The sequence below is a fragment of the Mya arenaria genome, chromosome 2 (genome assembly GCF_026914265.1).
Source record: "Mya arenaria isolate MELC-2E11 chromosome 2, ASM2691426v1".
Lineage (NCBI taxonomy): Eukaryota > Metazoa > Mollusca > Bivalvia > Myida > Myidae > Mya > Mya arenaria.
The window spans coordinates 53713339-53740557 of NC_069123.1; the positions used below are offsets into that span (position 1 = coordinate 53713339).

The 27219-nt window shown below is 37.1% G+C and overlaps 1 protein-coding gene across 2 annotated transcripts in view; it reads right to left on the reverse strand.

Moving 5' to 3' along the window:
- Positions 1 to 7413: 7413 nt before the first annotated feature.
- The window catches only part of LOC128211443 (zinc transporter ZIP11-like), a 42096-nt gene continuing 22290 nt past the window's right edge, over positions 7414 to 27219 (reverse strand). The window contains exons 9-10 of one of the 2 annotated variants that reach the window (XM_052916247.1): positions 23293 to 23376; positions 7414 to 12213 (exon numbers count right to left, since the gene is read on the reverse strand). In XM_052916247.1, the coding sequence (XP_052772207.1) occupies positions 23298 to 23376 (79 nt within the window). In that variant the 3' untranslated portion in view covers positions 7414 to 12213; positions 23293 to 23297. The remainder of the gene's footprint in view (positions 12214 to 23292; positions 23377 to 27219) is intronic. The other variant, XM_052916251.1, reaches the window with a different exon arrangement.

Consider the following 27219-nt stretch of genomic DNA (forward strand, 5'->3'; position numbering starts at 1 on the left):
ACTGTTTTTGAAATTTTAACTTGCTCTCACCTCTAGATCAAAGTCAGCGCGCACAGGACTGGGACACATTTTTCAACGACATCTTTTCCCAAAGATGGTTTTGTGTTCTCATACAAAAGAATGGCACGCTTTTCCAAACAAATATGATTAACTGCCATTATATATCCTTTTTAAGCATTTTAAAAAAGAAAAAGCTTGTTTCAGTGTAAGATCTCGGAACGCCAAAATAATATATTTCACTTCAGGCTATGCCACTCATGAAATAAAGCTTTGGGTGCTTACTAGGTGAAATATATTGCGATTTTTCTCTGTAACAAATAATTATCCTCTGTATCCTGTCTGTAGTCGTTTTATATCAAGTTCAGATCAGGGCTGGTATTCAATATTGGTCTTGATTGGATCAAAGAATGATGTAGCTCTTTGGATTACTTTTTTATTATTTACTGACCAATACAGTGAATGAAGTCAATGATGTATTACCATAAGATAAACTTATGGTAAATTGAATACCAGCTGAGGTAAAATTAGCTGTACACCTTATAGGGACAAAATTTCCAAGCTGTCCAAATCCATCAGTAGTCAGCTTTAACCTGTCCTCCACCACCACGTTCAAAGACAGAATGACTTGTTCTGACCACGTTCTCATCACGGCTATAAAAACCCGCCACATTTCTGTCAGTCCTCTTTCTTGTTCGCTGCTTCAAACTGTGATCATCATGCCTTCAAAGAAGAGGAGAGCCAGACAGACAGGGTGTGTTTAACATGGGTAGGTTGTTTTCAAAATGAGGAAGAAATCTTGATCATTCAGGCAGAGCTCCTCCATCAGCTGATGTTAATGTCCTATGGCTTCTTCTCTTCTGTATTAACCCCAACAGGTTCTTGGTCTTGTCCTTCTTCCTTAATTCATGCTCCATACCATGTCATTGTTTTCATGCTCTGCATCCAACAAAGAATGCATGAAACCTACAATCACCAAGTTAAGAAAGACCTTCAAGGTTATCCATCGTTCTGGGCAATTGATACTGAAACCTTGAAGTCAGCAACAGGCTTATAATCTTGTGACCAAATGATGAACCAGTGAGGAAATGGCCTGTTTTTATATCCAACCGTCTCCGTGGCCTAGTGGATAAGCGTCCGCCTACGGAGCGGGAGGTCGTTGGTTCGATCCCTGGCCGCGTCATACCAAAAGACGTTAAAAGTTGGTACAAGTAGCTCCCTTGCCTGGCGCTTGGCATTTAAAGGGTAGTGCTTGGAAAAGTGGTGTACTCAGTACTGGTTTAAGCCAGGAAAGTTGTACCCCGTATATCGGTGCTTTACACCGAGTACGTAAAAGAACCAAGGGGTCTCTTCGAAAAAGAGCTAGGGTCTCGCACCCGGACTTCCTTGTATCCCACCACTGTCTCTTCAGCGTGCTGTCCCTTCAGTAAAAACAAAGGACCCCGTTGGAAATAAGTGCTTGCACTTTCACGGGTTATCCTTGATCGCAAGGTCTAAAGAAATACATACATACATACATTGTACTTGAGGTCTGGGAATGTTGTAAAAACTGTGTAATAACGCAATAAACATACTCAAAACGTGAAGAGTGTTGCAAACTTGTTATTTTGTTTTGCTCATATTAAGACGAAAAAAAGACGCACTAAAACGACGGATAACGCATGTTATACAGTTAATTTAGGTTTGTCTGTGAACAGGTTGTACAAGCTACAAAAACACTAGTCAGTGTGCACATGCTCTGCCAATTGACACCCTACTGCACCATGACAAAATACGTCCCTATAAGGATCAAGGTACAGCATGTCTGTTCTTAGTATGTCTATCTCATTTTAAGTTTGTTGTAAGTCTGTCTTATTGCAGGATGGGATGGTTGCCCAATAATTTTGAATGGGCTCCAGGTTCTTGAGCAACATTCCCAAATAAATCTTACTTATGCCCATCCATTAAGTTTGTAAACTAACTTTTAAAAACTTGCTACAACTTCTGATTAGAGCAACAGATTGGCTTCATTTTTAGAACATAATGAGAATGAGTTTGATGTAATGGCGGCATTATGATTATCCAGTAAAAAAATGTTTTGTTATCAAATAAGCATGAAATAAATCGAAGGAAGACAACATCATACATAAGTGAACATGGATTTTATGTTATTTTCCGAACAGTTGGCTCAAATTTACTTCTGTAACTTTTTTGACAATGATAATTGTTGTAAGGCGACATGTTTTAGTTTCCGCCTACATTTTTTATACATAATGAAAGGAAATGAGAATCAGGTGACAGATTAGTGGAACCTAGTCGCTATAAATATGTCAGGAGTCTTTATACTATTTTTGGTATTTGTTGACATGTGACAACCATACTTCTTGTTGTTGACTAAAATGTGAAACACTCCAACATTTCTATGCCCATGCATGATTTCAACATGAACCATATCTGAAGCTATCCAAAGTTGAAATATTGCTATCAGATGTTCTGACCCTTTGGCTAAATGTTTTTTTATGAAAAGAGAAATATGATGTCATGCATGAAAAGATGTGCAAGTCAGTGCATTCCTTGATGTGGTTTACCTACCTGGTGTAAACCAAGAAGACATGACACTGGTATAAAATATGACATTTTTTTTATACCAAACAGTATTTCTGGCTGAGTTGATATGCTTACCAGTATTTGTAAATCATATTTTACAGAGTTGTGCCATTACAGGGAAACATAAAAACGTCAAAAAGAAAAAAAATCTTAGAAAACTACAGTGGGGCCTTAATATATATAGGAAAACGACTGAGTAAGCTTGTATGTTAATTTTTAGTCAAATCAGGGTCAACTAAATTGTCTGGCAACATGTGTGCCAAGTTTCAATTGAATATCTTAAAATTAAATATGATTTACTTTAATGTTAAAATTAAAATTGTTTCTCAATGACACCGCTGCTGACAATAACAAAACAAAGCCAATAGCAATTCTTCAAGCTTAATATTCAAGAGTACAGAAAATGTTGACTACATCACATATAAATGCTTGTAGTACCATGGATAAACCATTTAGATTTTGAGTCCAAAGAGGAAACTCTTTAAAAAAAAAAAAATATATATATTATTTCAAATACCTTATGGCAACTCCGGAACTAAGGGATGTAATTAAAGAAAAGCATGTTTTAAAAGGTTACATTTCACTAGTTCTGAAATTATTATTGTTTCATAACTGAAATCTTTTAAAACTACTGTAGGAAGACTTCATACCAATTTTATTTCAAACATTTTGAGTTATTATTGCTGAAAAGACTAAAATAATATACATGTGAGTTAACCTTCTTTATGAACTCATGCCTCTTGTGAGGAATTTGTGGATATGGAGCATTAAGCATTTCCTTTCAATTTGTTGCACAAACCCCATGCAGCATCTCTACCCCTTCAACCTTTTGAACAGGTGGTAATTCATAAATGTAGGATATAAACAAAGCTTTAAATGTTGTAAAAAGGGTTCACCAGAAAAAGCTATGCTACTTACTCCTGATCAGTGGGGGCTTTGTAGCCTTTCAGACAAATATAGAGCAACATTATTTGTGACTGTACACAAAAAAATTTATAAGAACCGCCCTGTCATTGAGCAGGTGGAGGCAGCTTGTTGACCCAATTCAGGGATACGGAGTCAATGGGCTCCAAGGCTAGACAACCTTGTTTACATTTTACGAAGAATGTGGAATCTGAATATGAAAAAGGAGGGGGACCCGAACCCATAATTACCCGACATTGAGATACCTGTTAAACATTAGAGGCAAGGTGCACTATATCACCCAAGAGGCATCGCTTGTGAGCTATCAGGACTTTACCAATGGTGAAATGGGTCAAGCATTTCAATTACTTGTAATGCTCAATGACTTTAAATAGTTGTCTACTTTACAATACAAAGGTGATGTTAAAAATGGTAATTTGATAGGTGTTCTCTTCCGGCTTAAATCCCAATTTATTTTGTGAAAACTGATAACAAGAATGATAAGCTTGCATTTTGTGAATGGGATATCTTGTGATATTTGAAAATCCTGTCAATGAGCCTTGACATATCTTGTGTTTTGCTGTTAACCGATTTCTGTGCAATATATGACTAGTTCACGTAATCATCCACTGCAACTATTCCATATTTGTTATAATCGAAAGAGTGCATGGTTCAAGTATCACTAGGAATGTTCGTGTTATTTTTTCGGTATATAAAGAATAGCAATTTCAGAAATTGAGCCTTGACATTATTGTGTGTTGATGTTATGCTGTTTTGTGTACAGACTCATGTCTGCAGTATACACACAGTTCACATACACTGTTACCGTCCAGGAGGTTCAAGAATCACTCCAAATGTTTGTGATTTTGAGGGGATGTGGTAAGAATGGCAGAATTAGTTATTCTAGCAACATATTGAATTCCTTCTGTTCAATATATTTTAGAAAACTTACTTGAAACAAAAGGGTTACATTTGCTAATGCTCTTAATGACATCAAACCAAAGTCCTATACACAAGGTCAGTGCCCATAAGTAAGACCAACACTTAACATAATTATATCACTAAGTATATGATTTAAGGCTTAATTCTTCTTTCCTGTGACAAAAATGTTTTTAAACTGAATTATTGCAAACATCTAATACCAACTGAATGGGGTGTAGAGTGCCTTTGCTGGGGCAGCTCCAGGATTCCACATTACAGGGGGCATAACTTAGGGGCGTAACCTTTTGAATTGAACCCCTCCCTCAAAACCAAAATTAATTTGGTTTAAAGTGCTGGTAGGGTATTTGGGGAGACTGGGGAGGCGTCAAGTGCACCCCCTCCCCTGGATCCATTAGTGCATCGGTTGGTCTCAATCCTACAGGACACCTTAATAAACCCATAAGTCATGACAAGACACCCCAGCATTTCCCCAAGACACTCCACTTGTACCCTAGAACACGTAAATTTCACACCAGGTAACCCTAGACTACATCAACATGCAACCATTTATGTTTTTTATTAATTGATTGATTGAAGGAACAAATGAATGATTGGTCTGAATTAATTTTCACATATTAATTGCCTACTTTTTGTACCCTGAATTACCATTTTTTTGTAATAGTTTCCGGAATATTTTGATATACATGTGTAATCAGTCTATGGTGATCAAAAAGCAATTGTTCTTGGTTGTATTAGGGTTAAAGGTGACCAACAGTGTCCTTGTTTAGTCCTGGGGAGGTCATGTGTTGTCTTGGGGTGTTATTTGGGTTAAAGTTTACCAACGGTGTCCTTGTTTAGCCTGGGGAGATCATGTGTTGTCTTGGGGTGTTATTGGGTTAAAGTTGACCAACGGTGTCCTTGTTTAGTCCGTGGGAGGTCATGTGTTGTCTTGGGGTGTTATTGGGTTAAAGTTGACCAACGGTGTCCTTGTTTTGTCCTGGGGAGGTCATGTGTTGTCTTGGGGTGTTATTGGGTTAAAGTTGACCAACGGTGTCCTTGTTTAGTCCGTGGGAGGTCATGTGTTGTCTTGGGGTGTTATTTGGGTTAAAGTTGACCAACGGTGTCCTTGTTTTGTCCGTGGGAGGTCATGTGTTGTCTTGGGGTGTTATTGGGTTAAAGTTGACCAACAATGTCCTTGTTTTGTCCGTGGGAGGTCATGTGTTGTCTTGGGGTGTTATTGGGTTAAAGTTGACCAACCGTGTCCTTGTTTTGTCCGTGGGAGGTCATGTGTTGTCTTGGGGTGTTATTGGGTTAAAGTTGACCAACGGTGTCCTTGTTTAGTCCTGGGGAGGTAATGTGTTGTCTTGGGGTGTTATTGGGTTAAAGTTGACCAACGGTGTCCTTGTTTTGTCCTGGGAAGGTCATGTGTTGTCTTGGGGTGTTATTGGGTTAAAGTTGACCAACGGTGTCCTTGTTTTGTCCTGGGGAGGTCATGTGTTGTCTTGGGGTGTTATTGGGTTAAAGTTGAGCAACGGTGTCCTTGTTTAGTCCGTGGGAGGTCATGTGTTGTCTTGGGGTGTTATTTGGGTTAAAGTTGACCAACGGTGTCCTTGTTTTGTCCGTGGGAGGTCATGTGTTGTCTTGGGGTGTTATTGGGTTAAAGTTGACCAACGGTGTCCTTGTTTTGTCCGTGGCAGGTCATGTGTTGTCTTGGGGTGTTATTGGGTTAAAGTTGACCAACGGTGTCCTTGTTTAGTCCTGGGGAGGTAATGTGTTGTCTTGGGGTGTTATTGGGTTAAAATTGACCAACGGTGTCCTTGTTTAGTCCTGGGGAGGTAATGTGTTGTCTTGGGATGTTATTGGGTTAAAGTTGACCAACGGTGTCCTTGTTTTGTCCTGGGGAGGTCATGTGTTGTCTTGGGGTGTTATTGGGTTAAAGTTGACCAACGGTGTCCTTGTTTTGTCCTGGGGAGGTCATGTGTTGTCTTGGGGTGTTATTGGGTTAAAGTTGACCAACGGTGTCCTTGTTTAGTCCGTGGGAGGTCATGTGTTGTCTTGGGGTGTTATTGGGTTAAAGTTGAAAGAACAATTTCTTTAAAAGTGCCATCTTCATGAGCTTTTTCGAATACAGTAAAAGCACTATTCCAATAATCTCAGTCCTTGTTTTCAAATAACTCTCTTTATAATTCAAAAGCCTGTGCAATATTGGCATAAACTTTGCTTAGCCAGTAAAGCGGTCTTTTACGTGGGAGTTTTATAAGATATTCAAGATATATTTGATTCAATAACGGCCATTTACAACGCAGTGGGTGATGACATTGCGACACTCTTTTGATTTTCATTAAATCTCTAGTGACTCTCCAATAGTCTCTTGAAATATTCAAGAGAAAATTACTACAGTAATAGCTTCATGTTACCCATAAATTTTAATTTCTTCAGAAAAAAAACGCTGAATTAATAAATGAAAATAGTTCCATATTCATTTATCCACAGAATTGAATATCTATCTCTTTAATGGCAAATGTAAGTTGTAATTACGGATGTTTTTCGTTATTTGTCAGATTGTCTTGTCAACAAAGTATTTACTCCAAGAGTCACATGACATTATAAGGAACATTTAATTCAATAACACAAATAGAAAGGCGGTTGCATACCACGCTTTTTTCAACAGAAAAACAAATCCTGGGAAAATAAACGCAAATACTCATCTGTTGTTACTTCCTTCTTTTCATTTGAATACATTTCAATTGGTGTCATCATCACTTACGTGATTTAAACAAAGAGTTTACTGGTCTTTCCTGAGAAATTCTGTGTGCAGGTACAACCAATCACTACCTTGGTACATGGTGACATTATGTGGTACAGTAGGAAGTAGGAAGGGTATATCAATAAAATAAGATCACATTTAATTGTTACCACGATGTTTAAATTCAATATCATATTTCTTTCTTTCCATTTACAGCAGTAAAAAGTAAGAAATACAAGACAAATTTACAATGACACAAGTAATTTTTACTTTTTTATTTGCAAGGTAAATTAATTCATTTACTATAACTACTATAGATATCAGCTGATAACACATTAACACTTTAAACATGTAAAACCTCAATGCATAGTTTTTTTTCGTGGATAATAATAAAAGCTTTTGAGCTTCATGATACAAAAAGAAACAAAAGATGCCAACCCTTGTCAATTTTCCAGTTAGCCAAGGCCTTTCAAGGGGCATAACTCCACAGTGTATCTGGTATGGCACTATCTACATATGTGCTCAATGTCATAGTAAATATAAATACCTTATTTAATGTAAATATTGTTAATGGTTTTCAAGTTAAAGCTGACAATAAAGATTTGTCCCCATGGCAATGACGCAGCTGCTAACAATGAGATCAAGGCTTGATTGACTATTGCTCTATCATTTCTTTAAATTATTCTTTACATGAACATCTTCATGCAAATTAAGACAGCTTTGAGAATGTGATGTGTTTTAACATTTATCTGCGCTTACTGAATTATGTCAAAAATGTTTTTTGCACAACTGACAGTATAAAAGAGAATCATTGTAAAATTCAATCAAACAAGCTGACAAAAAGGGGAAGTATAATAAGAGTGCCATGGAGAGAATGGTAAGGCTCATCTGTTGTTGTCTTTTAGTAGAAAACATGGGCATTACTAGACAACTATTACAACAACAGTTATAGATCTTTCAGTATGTGTGTATTGTGTCTGGCAGCTTGTGTACCCACATTCATTTGAATATTCTGCATTGTCTTTAAGTAATGGCCAAACTTAGTTTCTGCAAGCTGACAATGTCGCCGCCAACAGTGACATGAAGGCTATGACAATACCTCAAAGATTATTCTTTAAAAGCAACAACAGCCGTTTTAAAATATTGAAGCAAACCACTTAAAACTTATACCTCTTTATAAATAAACTTTCAATGTTGTACAATCACCATTTAAATATCAAACAGCTATTTCTATGATCCAATCATTTTAAGTAAACATAAATATAGATATGTATATGCTGTTTAATCATTATACACTTGACTCCATCAAGTCTAAATATAATACACATTTTTCGTTGATTTCTATATTAACATCACTTATACATTCATATTTGAACAAAAAATCATCCAGAAAACATACTGCATACATATCTTGCTCAGTTTAGACACAGCAAAACAACAAAAATAGAACAGGATGCCACTTGGACAATAGTAAGTATTTTTAACATTACAAATTCTCAAAGTAACAGATATCAAAGTTTAACAAACCCCTTACCAAAAAAGTATGAACATGGGTAAAAATTGAATAACAAGAGGGCCAAATGGCCCTGAATCGCTCACCTGTCATATATTGCACATTCTTCCATTATATACAAATATTGAAAACCTAAGCCTATGAACACGAGGCGTGGCCAATTTTGACCCCAGGGCTAAAGTTTGAACAATCTTAATAGTGGTCCGATAAACGATGCTTCATACCAAATATCTAAGGCCTTCGCCTTTTGGTTTCGGAGAAGAAGATTTTTTAAGTTTTCATCATATACATATATAAGGAAACCCATGACCGCCCGGGTGGGGCCATTTTTTGACCCCAGGGCCAAAGATTGAACAATATTGGTACAAGTCAACTAGATGATATATCATGCCAAATATCTAAGCTCTTGTCACTACTTGATTTTACGTGTGTATCTATATATGTATATTTGTTATTAATTGTTGTATGTGGCCCATATTGAAAATTGGTATGTGTACTAAATATGTTATCCAGTTTAAATTAAGACGTTACTTGTCTTTGTGAGTTCGGAGAAGATTTTTTAAGTTTTCACTATAACACATATAGAGAAAACCCATCAGCCCAGGGGTGTGGCCAATTTTGACCCCAGGGTCATAATTTGAACAAACTTTGTAGAGGTCCACTAGACGATGAATCATGCCAAATATCTAAGCTCTAAGCAACGTAAGTTCAGAGGAGATGATTTTTGAAGTTTTCACTATAAACATATAGAGAAAACCCATGACCCCCCAAGGGGGTGGGGCCAATTTTGACCCCAAGGCCATAATTTGAACAATCTTTGTAGAGGTCCACAAGACGATAATTCATGCCAAATATCTAAGCTCTAAGCAGCGTAAGTTCAGAGGAAATTTTTGATTTTTTTTACTATAAACATATAGAGAAAACCCATGACCCCCCAGGGGCCGGACCAATTTTGACCCCAAGGCCATAATTTGAACAATCTTTGTAAAGGTCCACTAGACGATGAATCATGCCAAATATCTAAGCTCTAGGCCAAGTAAGTTCAGAGGAGAAGATTTTTGAAGTTTTCACTATAAACATATAGAGAAAACCCATGACCCCCCGGGGCGGGGCCAATTTTGACCCAAGGGCCATAATTTGAACAAAATTTGTAGAGGTCCACTAGACGATGAATCATGCCAAATATCTAAGCTCTAGGCCAAGTAAGTTCAGAGGAGAAGATTTTTTAAGGTTTTCACTATAAACATATTGAGAAAACCCATGACCCCCCGGGGTGGGGCCAATTTTGACCCCAGTGCCATAATTTGAACAAACTTTGTAGAGGTCCACTAGACGATGAATCATGCCAAATATCTAAGCTCTAGGCCAAGTAAGTTCAGAGGAGAAGATTTTTGAAGTTTTCACTATAAACATATAGAGAAAACCCATGACCCCCGGGGCAGGGCCAATTTTGACCCCAAGGCCATAATTTGAACAATCTTTGTAAAGGTCCACTAGACAATGAATCATGCCAAATATCTAAGCTCTAGTCCAAGTAAGTTCAGAGGAGAAGATTTTTGAAGTTTTAACTCTAAACATATAGAGAATACCAATGACCCCCTGGGGCGGGGCCAATTTTGACCCCACGGCCATAATTTGAACAAACTTTGTAGAGGTCCACTAGACGATGAATCATGCCAAATATCTAAGCTCTAGGCCAAGTAAGTTCAGAGGAAAAGATTTTTTAAGTTTTCACTATAAACATATAGAGAAAACCCATGACCCCCCGGGGCGGGGCCAATTTTGACCCCACGGCCATAATTTGAACAAACTTTGTAGAGGTCCACTAGACGATGAATCATGCCAAATATCTAAGCTCTAGGCCAAGTAAGTTCAGAGGAGAAGATTTTTTAAGGTTTTCACTATAAACATATAGAGAAAACCCATGACCCCCCGGGGCGGGGCCAATTTTGACCCCAGGGCCATAATTTGAACAAAATTTGTAGAAGTCCACTAGACGATGAATCATGCCAAATATCTAAGCTCTAGGCCAAGTAAGTTCAGAGGAGAAGATTTTTGAAGTTTTCACTATAAACATATAGAGAAAACCCATGACCCCCCGGGGCGGGGCCAATTTTGACCCCAGGGCCATAATTTGAACAATCTTGGTAGAGGATCATTTGGTGATCCTACCTACCATATATCAACGGCCTAAGCCTTGTGGTTTGGGAGAAGAAGATTTTTAAAGTTTTTCCTTTTGTTTGCCATGGCAACCAGAGTTCTGCATGGAATTGAATTCTTTGAACAACTTTGATAGAAGACCACCCAAGGAACATCCCTATGAATTTTTATTAATATTGGCCCAGCGGTTAAGGAGGAGATGTCTTTTAAGTAAATTGTTGACGGACGATGCACGCCGCACGCCACACGACGGACGCCGGACAAAAGGCGATCACAAAAGCTCACCATGTCACAAAGTGACAGGTGAGCTAATAAAAACAAAAAAGGAATCTAAAAAGATAAATTATGTTAAATATGAAATAGAAACAAGTACTAACAATGTCTTATCTAGAATGCACAGTAACAAGTAAGTCTGGGTCCTTGAACATAATAACTATGTCCACTTATTCCTCATGTTTTTCCAGTTAGCCGAAATTTAAATTGAACACAGACACCTGCTCTTTATTATAATAATACAAGATTGTGAAAGAGTAGGTGCATATGGTCACACAACAATAACACAATTTTGCTTCTTTTTATAAACAACTACATGTATTTATAAATGTTAGTAGAATGTTAGAATTAGTTTACAATCACTCAAAATTTCTTTATTATTTGAAACTTAATTAGCATATACTTGTTCCCCTGTTTGCAAACAAACTTGGCAAAACATACTTGTCATACTTGTTAAAACATCGCTCGATTGCAATGCCACTTGGCACCGTAGAGATGGTCAATTTGTGCCGAGCTTCGAAAAGTAATAAACAGTTTTAAGTATTTAAAAAGTGTCTCTTGTTACCACACCATTCTTGCAAGTGTTATATAAAGCTACATTTTCATTGGTCCTTTAAAGTGAGCCAATGCAAACTGAGTATGTATGGATGACTTGCAGAGGTATGGGACTGCCTGTTCAGTAGTCAGTTCCTCGTGATACGGTTACTCCCAAGATTACTGAATTGTGGCACTTGGTTTCGTTGATGTGTCAAGTTGATTGACTGGCTTTATGTTGCCTTGTTTTTAAGTTCACTTGGTGGACTTGGTCAGAGTTAAAGCCACACTCATTCAATGCTTCAAAACCTTGTAATGGCAAATTTCATTGCAAACAGAAGTGTTATATCAATATTGTTTCAGCAAAAAAAAATTAATATTTTAAACCCTAATACCTCATAAATTTTGTAAAAAACAATGTCACAGCAAACATCCATAAATTCCATAATATTATAATAAGGTCTATACAAAACAACATGGTATATATGGTTGAAAGACTGCAGTGTGTGACTTGGACTGTAGCCAAAGCTAGGCGGAATGTAATGAGGACCCTGAGTCTGCACAGCCCCTCCAATCTCATCTGAAACATACAAGACAGGGTTGAACAAAAGCAATACACCACAAAGCAACAGGCATTCTTCTCTCTTCTGTCATTTCAAGGTCAATGTTACTGCATGATGCCATTTCTCTCTTTTTCTTAACTTTTAGCATAAAAAATAATGTTTTATTTCATGGACATTACAATTTTTGACATGAACTGACAAGCTTAGTACATATTGATACAACCATGTACACACGAGCTACAAAAAACAGCAGACACACTTACACTGCTCAAGACAAAATTCATACAAGTTGTAAGTGCTGCAAAAAATTATATAACACTGTCTAACAAGAAAGGACATTAATTAAGATATAGAGACGCACATTTGCAAGTTTTATACTCATCAAAACAATTGATCAATATTGATAAGAGCACTGCAGACTGAGAAATGGCCATTCATTAGGTGGAAGATAACTGGCTGGAGGCGGCAACATGAGATGAGGGGTACCAAAAGAGCAGCCCGTCCTCGGGGAGTTGTACATCGGCCCTACAGCAGACAGCGCGTGCCGACACCACATGTAACAGCTCAGTATGCAAAATAATGTTTACCAGAGTTGCCAAAATATCTTCTTAGTAAATAAATCATGATTAAATCCCATGTAGTTATACAGATGTAAAATATTAAGTCACTTCCTGACACATCGTTGTACCTACAGCAACAATGGCTTATAAGGGGGTTCATGAGAAACTAGAAGTAGATGAACCATCAGAATTCCTCCTATTACTTATTTTCTATATCATTTCTAGAAAAGATATTAATTTCAGACAAGTATTTCTGGATATTGAATCAATATTCAAGATGAACATTCACACATCAAAGCAATAAAACCAAAAAGATGAATACATCAAAAGATAAAAATGTTCATACATGTCATGTATTCAGATGAGTCCATACCAGTATTACAGACACTCCTATCTCAGAAACTCTATCAAAGAAATGCAATCAGAACTCAAGTATTAAAAGAAAGAACAGTAGTATTGATGTGTGTGCAGAAGATTTGAAATATGTCAATATAAAATGATCTACAGGACTGGTGGTTGTTCAATATTAATAACAAGACCACAACATTTTAATATGTAGGAGTCAACATACATGACTTAGTAAATTGTGAAATTTATGAAGGAGTATAAATTATGCCTGAAAATTGCATGTTCTAAAAAAGGACAATGTTGTTTAAAACAATGAACTGGTTTTCGTTGATGATAGTTAAATAATTCAAAAATTATTCAGTTAATATGTATTCCATTTTGTATAGCCTATCGATTGTTTTGAGATTTATATGAAAATGAATCATTCAAGTCTGATGCAACCATATAGACTTCCAAATAAATGATAACGTATGTCATGGTTGAAACAATTTTTGTAACTGACAAACCCCACATTGTCAACTTTTATGCATTTTATCTTTTGCCTCTACCCTAAACCAAAATGTAAGACACGGCAAATGACACATCATGAATGTACATATTTGTACATTAAGTATTTTGCCAAATGCATTTTACTGGTTTATGAAATGATTATCCTCTTAAGAAAATCCTCCGTTTACTTCTTACAACTCTATAATATTTCCAACAGAAATATAAAGCCGTCTGATAGTACGATTTTCATTACTCACATAAAATAATAATAACAAATTATAACGTGACAATCTAGATATGAACGACCAATATGTTGCCAATGCAACCAATAAATATGGCAAACAGAAGGCAATCAATACGTTTTGTAAAATACCGCCATTCCATTGGACGACAAAGATTTCAAACATTACATACAGATATATAGGATTGGCAGATCCGTGAAATTTTACACAACAAACAGTGGTGAAACTGTCAAATAAATGAATAGTTGTTTAACTATAATATTCACTTTCAAAAGCTGCAAATAAAATTTACAAGACAGGTCAAGTCTCAATTATAAATACTCCTAGAGGCTGACAAAGATACTATACAGAGCATCATCAAGTCTCAGTCAAAAAGTGAAATGTACATTACCAAAATATGATTTTAATCTTAATTAAGTTAATCTAACTATATCACATAAATGAAGATCTCTTTGGGAAGTACTCCCTGACATACAAGTGCCCACTAAATAAGTTCATAATAATATTTTGCTTTACTGGGTGACTAAAAGCATACAATAAACATCACAAAGGCCAGGGTTTTTTTGTTTTATTTTTCGTTACCCAGACCTGCCGACCCTTTTTTGGCTATTTTTGAAAACAAAAAGAAAATCGGAAAATTATTCTCGGAAAAAATGTCATTCTTTTCAATCTGTTCTTGACAGACCTCCACATCAGTCTGATGACGATATTTTTCATTTTGGTTGTCTATATTGGCTAATTGGTTTATTTTTTTAACATTATGGAACTGGACATTGATCTAACGTAATCAAATTACAGACTGACAAATGCTTTCCCATTGATAATGTAAAAAGAAAATAATTTTAATTTTAACTTCAATGAATTGAAAAGTGAACTGAGACAAAAGGAAAGTTCTTAATTCCTTCTCCTGTGGACAACATTTTTTAAAAAGTCAAAGAAACAAAAAATAAATCTCGCTAAACACATTTAAACATAACATACACTTGGTATCAATGTTACAATAGAAAAGCTGAACAGAGTAACTGTAAATGTCCTATAAAACATGCATACCCTTATATATGCCCTGGGGATCTTTGTGTGGGTCCATTATCTGATTCTGCGACATGAACAATGCATACCTTAACTTTATATTTAAAAGAAATGCAACATGTTCCGATGAAAAGCGCTCCAAAAGTGCCATTTAGGAACAGCTGCTCAGAATGATTGCGCCTTGCATATATGGTAAACCTATACCCTATATCATATAGAGTGACAGGTGCAGACGGTGAAAGTGATGTGATAATGAATAGGTCATGTGATGCCTTGTCAGGCAGAATAAATGTGATAACTATTCAAAGTTGATGATCCACTGAAAGTTGTGTATTGAGTATTTGGACGCCACATGATTATGGAACAAATCTAATTTATACACACCCTGGTACACACACAAGGGTGTATACAGCTACCATGCAGTGCATACTGATCACTGATTGGTCATTGAGGGCCTTTCAACTCTGTCTATTGTCTAGGTAATGGGTAATTGACCTTACGCCAGGACTTTAATTGACAGGTCAATTGACCAATCAGATAGCCGCCCTGATAAGCCCGCATCGGCTTTGTTACGTTCCGCCATTTTGTCCGACAAACAAGTTATATCCGTCAATAGCCGTCAATGTTTTTTTCGCTGTAAAAATGGTGAAAAGGTGCAGTTATGGTACCTGCAACACAGACAGCAGATACCTCGAAAGACTTGAGAACAATATTAAGTTCTATCCATTTCCAAAACCGGGCAGGAACCTGGAAAAGTGTATTGGATGGCTTTGATTATGTGGGCGTCCCAATGATCAGCTGAATTTGGAAAAATTGAAAAATCACAGGACAGCTAAGCATGTTTATGTGTGTTCCAATGTATTTTAATTTCTTACATTTTTTTTACTGTTCTGTAGCCTTTTCAACTATATTAGGGCACAACATTCGTATATGCAGTTGTCGTTTGTAACCGGAACACGGAAGTAAAAACAAACAGATTGACATTTGTAAACCTTTTCGCTCGCTTTGCGTAGAATTCTTGGTTCCACACTCCAATAAGTATGCATTTCCTTTAATTTAATACCTTGTACAATGACAGCTAGCCAATAATATGCTAAACAAAACTTATTTATTATACTGGTCACCCTTTTCCGACTAAAGATATGCCAATGACTGAGGGAGTTATTCAAAGTATCAACTTCCAGATTGACTACATGGCAAGGATCAGATTTCCGTTGACTTGGGTGTACTTCACCTCGAATCAGGACAGATTTCTCAATCCCGGAAAATACTTGTATTTCTTTTATGTAACTGCTGGATAAGCTTGACAAAAAGTTCAGATCTTACATGGGACTTTTGGAATTACTATCTCTATATGGCAACTGATACATTGATCAGTATGCCACATATAACTGTGACATTATTGGTTCTGACTTGTACCCTAACTAACCAATTAAAAAGCTGCATTAATGGCCAATTAGTGAGAATAAAGAAATCAACATAATCCATACTTTAAACACTAACAGATTATGAAGAAATGGATATCATAGCTTGTATGGCCATCTGAGATAAGACAGTATTTACGTCAATTAGTCAATGATGTATTAAAGCATTAACAGCAAAAAACTGTCTTTGTTTTATTAAAATCTCTCAAGAGCATTGAAGAATCAATTTCCTAATATGAAGTGGTCCATGATGGATAGCAATAACAAAATGACAATAAGTCAACTCATTGAAGTATACTGGATGTATATTGAAGTCTACTGTGGTCAACCGCAAGCACATATTTAAACTGTCTACTGCCCCATATCTGGCATTCCTATTATGGAAGCTACTTATTTCTACTGGCCATATGATTCTGGTCCAAGCACCATCTTGTACTAGATAGGAGCGGATATCCTTCATACATATTGGTACCGCTACCATCCAATTAACACACTGACCTACTGAACAACTACATCATATGACTCCAAAGTATACATGCTATCTATCAATGAAACCATGTTTATGAATGGAAGGCAGTCACGTCCCACTTTAAACCAATCCAAGAGAAGAGAGGCATTTGTTATATCCCCTGTAGTGTTGTTAAACAACCATAGTGTGTTAGATAATTTAAACATTAAAAGGAATTTTAAAGGGGGGGGGGGGGGGCTTGAAATCCTTGTGCAGGGTATGAAATATGCTAATCTACACCATCATACATAACTGGATGCCCTTTGCTGGGTTCCACTAGACATAAACATCATACATAACTGGATGCCCTTTGCTGGGTTCCACTAGACAACAACATCATACATTACTGGATGCCCTTTGCTGGGTTCCACTAGACAAAAACATCATACATAACTGGATGCCCTTTGCTGGGTTCCACTAGACAACAACATCATACATTACTGGATGCCCTTTGCTGGGTTCCACTAGACAACAACATCATACATAACTGGATGCCCTTTGCTGGGTTCCACTAGACAACAACATCATACATAACTGGATGCCCTTTGCTGGGTTCCACTAGACAACAACATCATACATTACTGGATGCCCTTTGCTGGGTTCCACTAGACAACAACATCATACATAACTGGATGCCCTTTGCTGGGTTCCACTAGACAAAAACATCATACATAACTGGATGCCCTTTGATGGGTGCAGCTATACTACAACATCATACATTACTGGATGCCCTTTGCTGGGTGCAACTAGACCACAACATAATACACTACAGGATGGCATTATGCTAGGTAGAGCTAGACCACAACATAATACACTACAGGATGGCCTTATGCTAGGAAGAGCTAGACCACAACATAATACACTACAGGATAGCATTATGCTAGTTAGAGCTAGACCACAACATAGTACACTACATGATGGCCTTATGCTAGGTAAAGTTAGACTACAACATAATACATTACAGGATGGCCTTATGCTAGGTAGAGTTAGACCACAACATCATACATTACATGATGGCCTTATGCTAGGTAGAATTAGACTACAACATCATACATTACATGATGGCCTTATGCTAGGTAGAATTAGACTACAACATCATACATTACATGATGGCCTTATGCTAGGTAGAATTAGACTACAACATCATACATTACATGATGGCCTTATGCTAGGTAGAATTAGACTACAACATAGTACACTACAGGATGGCCTTATGAAAGGTAGAGTGAGACTACAACATAGTACATTACATGATGGCCTTATGCTAGGTAAAGTTAGACTACAACATCATACACTACAGGATGGCCTTATGCTAGGTAGAATTAGACTACAACATCATACAGTACATGATGGCCTTATGCTAGGTAGAATTAGACTACAACATAGTACACTACAGGATGGCCTTATGAAAGGTAGAGTGAGACTACAACATAGTACATTACATGATGGCCTTATGCTAGGTAAAGTTAGACTACAACATCATACATTACATGATGGCCTTATGCTAGGTAAAGTTAGACTACAACATCATACACTACAGGATGGCCTTATGCTAGGTAGAATTAGACTACAACATCATACATTACATGATGGCCTTATGCTAGGTAGAATTAGACTACAGCATCATACATTACATGATGGCCTTATGCTAGGTAGAATTAGACTACAACATAGTACACTACAGGATGGCCTTATGAAAGGTAGAGTGAGACTACAACATAGTACATTACATGATGGCCTTATGCTAGGTAAAGTTAGACTACAACATCATACATTACATGATGGCCTTATGCTAGGTAAAGTTAGACTACAACATCATACACTACAGGATGGCCTTATGCTAGGTAGAATTAGACTACAACATCATACATTACATGATGGCCTTATGCTAGGTAGAATTAGACTACAGCATCATAAATTACATGATGGCCTTATGCTAGGTAGAATTAGACTACAGCATCATACATTACATGATGGCCTTATGCTAGGTAGAATTAGACTACAACATCATACATTACATGATGGCCTTATGCTAGGTAGAATTAGACTACAGCATCATACATTACATGATGGCCTTATGCTAGGTAGAATTAGACTACAACATCATACATTACATGATGGCCTTATGAAAGGTAGAGTTAGACTACAACATCATACACTACAGGATGGCCTTATGCATGGTAGAGTTAGACTACAACATCATACACTACAGGATGGCCTTATGCTAGGTAGAATTAGACTACAACATCATACATTACATGATGGCCTTATGCTAGGTAGAATTAGACTACAGCATCATACATTACATGATGGCCTTATGCTAGGTAGAATTAGACTACAACATCATACATTACATGATGGCCTTATGAAAGGTAGAGTTAGACTACAACATCATACATTACATGATGGCCTTATGCTAGGTAGAGTTAGACTACAACATCATACACTACAGGATGGCCTTATGCATGGTAGAGTTAGACTACAACATCATACACTACAGGATGGCCCTATGCTTGGTGCAGCTAGACTACAACATCATACACTACAGGATGGCCCTATGCTTGGTGCAGCTAGACTACAACATCATACACTACAGGATGGCCTTATGCTTGGTGCAGCTAGACTACAACATCATACACTACAGGATGGCCTTATGCTAGGTGCAGATATACTACAAAATCATACACTACAGGATGGCCTTATGCATGGTAGAGTTAGACTGCAACATCATACACTACAGGATGGCCTTATGCTTGGTGCAGCTAGACTACAACATCATACACTATAAGATGGCCTTATGCTTGGTGCAGCTGGACTACAACATCATACACTACAGGATGGCCTTATGCTAGGTAGAGCTAGACTGCAACATAATACACTACATGATGGCCTTATGCTTGGTGCAGCTAGACTACAACATCATACACTACGGGATGGCCTTATGCTAGGTGCAGCTATACTACAACATCATACTCTACAGGATGGCCTTATGCTAGGTAGAGCTAGACCACAACATAATACACTACAGGATGGCCTTATGCTAGGTAGAGCTAGACCACAACACAATACAGTACATGATGGCCTTATGCTAGGTAGAGCTAGACCACAACATAATACAGTACATGATGGCCTTATACTAGGTGCAGCTAGACCACAACATAATACAGTACATGATGGCCTTATGCTAGGTAGAGCTAGACTACAACATAATACGAGCTAGATCACAACATAATACAGTACATGATGGCCTTATGCTAGGTAGAGCTAGACCACAACATAATACAGTACATGATGGCCTTATACTAGGTGCAGCTAGACCACAACATAATACAGTACATGATGGCCTTATGCTAGGTAGAGATAGACTACAATATAATACACTACAGGATGGCATTATGCTAGGTAGAGCTATCCACAACATAATACACTACAGGATGGCCTTATTCTAGGTAGAGCTATCCACAACATAATACACTACAGGATGGCATTATGCTAGGTAGAGCTATCCACAACATAATACACTACAGGATGGCCTTATGCCAGGTTCAGCTATACTACAACATTATACACTTTAGGCTGGCCTTATGCTAGGTGCAGCTATACTACAACATAATACACTACAGGATGGCCTTATGATATGTGCAGCTAGACTACAACATAATATACTACAGTATGGCCTCATGCTAGGTGCAGCTATACTACAACATCATACACTACAGGACAGCCTTATGCTAGGTAGAGCTAGACCACAACATAATACACTACAGGATGGCCTCATGCTAGGTGCAGCTATACTACAACACAATACACTACAGGACAGCCTTATGCTAGGTGCAGCTAGACCACAACATCATACACTACAGGACGGCCTTATGCTAGGTGCAGCTAGACCACAACATAATACACTACAGGATGGCCTTATTCTAGGTGCAGCTAGACCACAACATTATACACTACAGGATGGCCTTATTCTAGGTGCAGCTAGACCACAACATAATACACTACAGGACAGCCTGATGATATGTGCAGCTAGACCACAAAATAATACACTTCAGGATGGCCTTATGATATGTGCAGCTAGACTACAACATAATACACTACAGGATAGCATTATGCTAGGTAGAGCTAGACCACAACATAATACACTACAGGATGGCCTTATGCTAGGAAGAGCTAGACCACAACATAATACACTACAGGATAGCATTATGCTAGTTAGAGCTAGACCACAACATAATACACTACAGGATGGCCTTATGCTAGGAAGAGCTAGACCACAACATAATACACTACAGGATGGCATTATGCTAGGTAGAGCTAGACCACAACATAATACACTACAGAATGGCCTTATGCTAGGAAGAGCTAGACCACAACATAATACACTACAGGATGGCATTATGCTAGGTAGAGCTAGACCACAACATAATACACTACAGGATGGCATTATGCTAGGTAGAGCTAGACCACAACATAATACACTACAGGATGGCCTTATGCTAGGAAGAGCTAGACCACAACATAATACACTACAGTATGGCATTATGCTAGGTAGAGCTAGACCACAACATAATACACTACAGGATGGCCTTATGCATGGTAGCGCTAGACCACAACATAATACACTACAGGATGGCATTATGCTAGGAAGAGCTAGACCACAACATAATACACTACAGGATGGCCTTATGCTAGGTAGAGCTAGACCACAACATAATACACTACAGGATGGCATTATGCTAGGAAGAGCTAGACCACAAAATAATACACTACAGGATGGCATTATGCTAGGTAGAGCTAGACCACAACATAATACACTACAGGATGGCCTTATGCTAGGAAGAGCTAGACCACAACATAATACACTACAGTATGGCATTATGCTAGGTAGAGCTAGACCACAACATAATACACTACAGGATGGCATTATGCTAGGTAGAGCTAGACCACAACATAATACACTACAGGATGGCATTATGCTAGGTAGAGCTAGACCACAACATACTGTGAAATCATTAATGTTCGTGGGCATGAAATTTCGTGGTTTGCCGAAAAAAAACAATTTCGTGGGTACTTGAATTCGTGGATTTTAATTTTTGAAAAAAAAAAAAAATCGAAGATGCGATCGTCCTAGATCGTCTGCATAATATCCACGCGCTGGCCCGTGATTTCTGTCTACTACGTCACTCGGTTTATGACACTCGTTAATGTGGTACGACATGCCAATTAGTGCATATACCCATGTCACTTATCGATTTAATTGGGAATAAAGGTAATAAAAGAAGATGTACCCTGATCATAAATACAGATAGGGGAAGCCATTGAATGCCAATTAAGAATTTTGCAAACTGTGAAAACACCGAAAAGGTGCTTATATTGTCACGTTCGGTGCTTAGTAACCTTCAATATACTAGTAATCGATTAATTATTTTATTAAATAAAAAAAATCGAGTATGGACACTCATCACGCACATCTTGTAAACTTGGAGATTTTCATTAACAGCACACGTTTAAACACGTGCTTATAACTGTCATTTGCTGCATAAAACACATTTAATTGATTTGGTTCGTTATTATTTGTTAAAGGCAGTTATAATATATTAACAGAATAATGATCGTAAGTTATACAGTGAGACAGGTTTTAACACTGTATACTGCGACCTCTGTAAAGAATATACTAGAGTATGTACGTAAAAAGGCAATTGAAAAAGTGAATAAAGGGTTTATATTTCGTGGGATCTTGAATTCGTGGATCACCCAACCCACGAAAACCACGAAAATTAATGCCCCACGAACATCAATGATTTCACAGTAATACACTACAGGATGGCATTATGCTAGGTAGAGCTAGACCACAACATAATACACTACAGTATGGCATTATGCTAGGTAGAGCTAGATCACAACATAATACACTACAGTATGGCATTATGCTAGGTAGAGCTAGACCACAACATAATACACTACAGTATGGCATTATGCTAGGTAGAGCTAGATCACAACATAATACACTACAGTATGGCATTATGCTAGGTAGAGCTAGACCACAACATAATACACTACAGTATGGCATTATGCTAGGTAGAGCTAGACCACAACATAATACACTACAGTATGGCATTATGCTAGGTAGAGCTAGACCACAACATAATACACTACAGGATGGCATTATGCTAGGAAGAGCTAGACAACAACATAGTACACTACAGGATTCACTGTGATTGGTATGGCTTTTAGTCAAATAAAAGCATCACCTTACCCACTTCCCACCCCTTACTTTTTCAAAGTTAACACCTCATTTTTATATGGTAGAGAAATTATGCATAAACTGCACCAAAATCCACTATTTTTTACTATAACTACCAACTTTTTATTAGTGCCACCTCTAATGCCAAATCCAAGATCCTCCCCTGAATACAACCTTAAAGCTAGGTTCCTAATTTAGTTGAACATAACTGTAATATAAAGCTGACTAGTATATTGTATAGTATCTCACCCGTATCAGCCCAGCCCTACATCTAATGTCATCATGACCACAAAGCCAACTATGGACATCCAGGAGGCCAGCTTCCCGTTACCACTGAAATATTCATGTACCATAATGATTTTACTGTCAGGTTAAACTTAAATTCTTCAGTACAAGATTTGTGTCCCATGTATAAGAACAGTCCAACCCAGTTGGCTTGACTCCAAGGGACCAGCAAAAATACCTTGAGCCTTCGAAATTTCAGAGCCAAGCAGAAATGCTTAGCTTTAGTATAAAGAAAGCAGTCCTTTACATCCAGTTCCAGCCAACGAGGAATTCGAGCCAAAGCGGTTCGATTTTACTTAAAGAGCTTGATTTACTGGGGCCAAATCCAGGTTTTACTTTTTGGGGCAGCCTCGAGTCAAAACCACTGTTAACTGGTGCCCGATGCTGGCTTTACTATTTTGGAACAGTCTTAGCTTAATAGCACTGTTTACTGGTGCATGATGCTTGCTTTACTTTTGGGGGGCAGTCCAGAGTCAAAAAGTACTGTTTACTGGTGCCTGATATCAGTATTGTTCTATTTTGTTACAAAAAACACAACCAAACAGGTCTTTTTAGTTTGAATGTTTTCCCACATGATAAAAACACAAGTCTCCTGGCCCATGTAGAACTGCGATAACTCAGGCCATTTTAGTCTGTTATGAAATGCCTGATTTTCAAAGTTTAAAGTCATCTAGTAGTATAATAACAGACAATGCGAATGTCCATCGGACAGTAGGACATGTCCGGTATATTTCCATTTTGACCGACGAATATTTTGTTTTGGTCGGTCAAAATGTCCGGTGAAAAATTACAGTCAGCACCGTTTAATTTTCGGAAAATTTACTTTCAGTTTCTAAATAAATGTTCAGAGGTATTTTTAACTATTATATCATGATTATTCAGCGTGTTAATCCGTGTATCACTATTTGTAAACCCCGTTTTGCACATGTTTCCATAAAAGCCAAAAAAAAACCCCCGTAAAGTTCCGATTTCAGTTCGTACCCTAATACTTTTTAATAGACGGAATTTTACGGAAAGGTTCAGACCTTACAAAATTCTGTATGTATTTTTTTCGGCGAAGTGGTTCCCGGCAATCTTGTTAATTTAAATATGATGATGAATATACCGAGCTGACACTCTTTCCGCTCTGTTTAACATTGCCAATAACAAGAACTCTACTTTCGTTTTTGCATAAATGTTGTGTCTGAGTTTGACTTGTAGTACAATTCGTTATATTTTATAACCGTACTATATCTTTAATTTAAAGATGAATTAAAAGAGTCAGATCTAGCTGCTCCATGGGTAGAGGAACTGGATATGAGTTTTTTTGGGGGAGGCAAGGGAGGAAAAAAATAATGACTTAAGATCCGAAATATTGATTTTTTTTACATGATGTTTAGCTTCTTTTTTGTAATTTATAATAGTAGGACACATCTAACCAAGAAGATCTAAACCTGTTATAATGGGGAATAACAAAACTTATTTAAATAAGAGGCTTAAAATCAAGGTTTAGGCTGATGTTACTGAATACTGTTTGTAACATTGCGACAGGTAAAAAAACAGGTAAAAATTTGGTGCGACAGGTAAACTTTCAGAGTTTAACTGTCGCAATGTCCTTTGAAGAAAAAAGTTTTCGCGTTGTCTGTAATAATGCTTTTAATTTTACTGCTTCATTCATTGTTCAAAAGCAAAATCACTTCAAATATCTAGTAATATTTCATATAATTACATTTTAAATTTTTATTTTCCAAACGTAGTCTACTACACATTGGCACCATTTATGTAATGCTTTGTGGAAAACACTCATTCATTCAAAGCCTGTTGTACACTTCATGTGAAAATGTGAAAGTTAAACAGAACTGTCAATGTATAGTAATGTTGATTTTTTTACAAAAGGCATATTTTGTAAACATGCAACATTGAAATATGACATGGCATATTATGGTATTGGTCAGATTTAAGTTTCGCAAAATCAAAGATTGATGATAGGTACATCATGAATGTCTTGCAGAACTTATTTGCCATATTTGCAAAGCAAAGTGACAAGAAGGAATTCTTTTCAGTGATTCTGATGTTCAACTGTTATGGTAGGGTTTGATTCATATGTGAGTTACTCATTTACTTTTCTCACAGTTAAATTCTCATCATAACCTACTGACCATCATTTTCTCAAATTCCCTTATCAATTCATATTGGTCATGTGTAGATGGTGATTATAGGTTTTTACACTTAATTAATTTTCTTTTCATCTGTTATTGCAATTTTTACAACTGCAAAATTTTAAACAACTGTCAATTGTTTGTTTATTTTGGAACATGCTTTCAGGAAAATGTGTGAAATTATGACCTTGAGGTAATCATAAGCTTTTTGTGTATGATTAGTGTATTTGGGACAAGCAATGCTGCTCGAGTCCTTGACTTATTTTTGCTGTGACATAATGTCGGGATCATCAGTACATTTTAATGAAAATGGAATAAAGGTCGGGACTCATCCTTGACCTCGACCAATCAGGCGTTCTCAAGAAATTGCCTGCTCGAGGAATCACAGTACTACTGTACTTGACAAAAAGTCCTGATAAACTTGTACAAGTCCTTATCAAATTTTGGCTGTCTTGAACAACTAGAGTTTTGGAAGTCACAGTCGACTGTTTATTTTGGAAGTTTCAGACAACCTCCTACTAGTTATTTTGGAAGTCTTGGTCATTCAGACTACTAGATATTTTGGAAGTCACAAACAACTGAACTGGGCTGCTTGTTATTTTGGTAGTTAAAGACAACCATACTGGTAGTCTTGACAACTGGACTGCTGATCATTTTGGTAGTCTCTGCCAACAGGAATGCTGGACAAATGGACTACTGAATATTTTGGAAGTCTCCAACAACCGGATTTGTGGTTATTTTGAAGTCTCAAACAACCATAATAAATCCAAAACATTAGAAATCCCATCAAAAGCCACATACAGTGATACATTTTTGTACATGGAGAGTAAAGTTATAAAGCAAGGGCTACACATTAGGACTGAATGAAGCCTTCAAATGGTTATAAAACATGTCAAAGACATTTTAACCAAGTATGGTGAAGATTGGAAAATAATTCAGCCATAGATGATCACAACATACGTCCTGTACTTCCTACTGGCGTATGAAGGAATAAAAAAAGTTACCTGTTTCAAGAGGCCCTTATGTCTGAAAAAGGCTATATAAAACTTATCACCTAGTTGATTATTATTTTAATGACCACTAGAGACTAACTACTGTGCCAGCTTCTCCCATAAATAAGCAGCAGTCACATAAAAGAATGCAAGCTATGAAATCTTAAATGCCATTTTATAGACCTATAGCCATGTTGCTATGTTCAAACAGATTAAATGCATACAGTATTGGTAATCGATATAATGATGTTTATTGATTTTATTCTACAGAAATTATTTGCACTTATAAATACCAGCATTCATTTACAAGTGACATGTTCACATTGTTAGTCATTGATAACATAACATGTGTCATTGTGTATTTACAAGCGAATAGTATAACATTACACACCAATCCTTTCCAACAATAAGTCATACAAAACAGTTAAGCACAGCAGTGCATCCAGGTACCAGCAAACAACAGTCTGTTTTCCAATAATCATAAGTCAACAAATATCGGAATCAGACCACCGGCCCTTGCTAAATGTATATGCATTATATTGAATATCTTCACCAGTGCCTGATTTATGGCCAAAATTAACTGTATTACCAATAACAGAGATGCCAGCGAACATGCAAATGGCCATGAAATCACCGATGCTTTGCCAAATTCATCTTAATTCTATGAGCTAAGCCAAAACATGGACCTAAGTCTTGATAACATCCACAGACAAATACATGTTATGCAATAAGGTATAAAATGATGTTACTGCAATGTAACT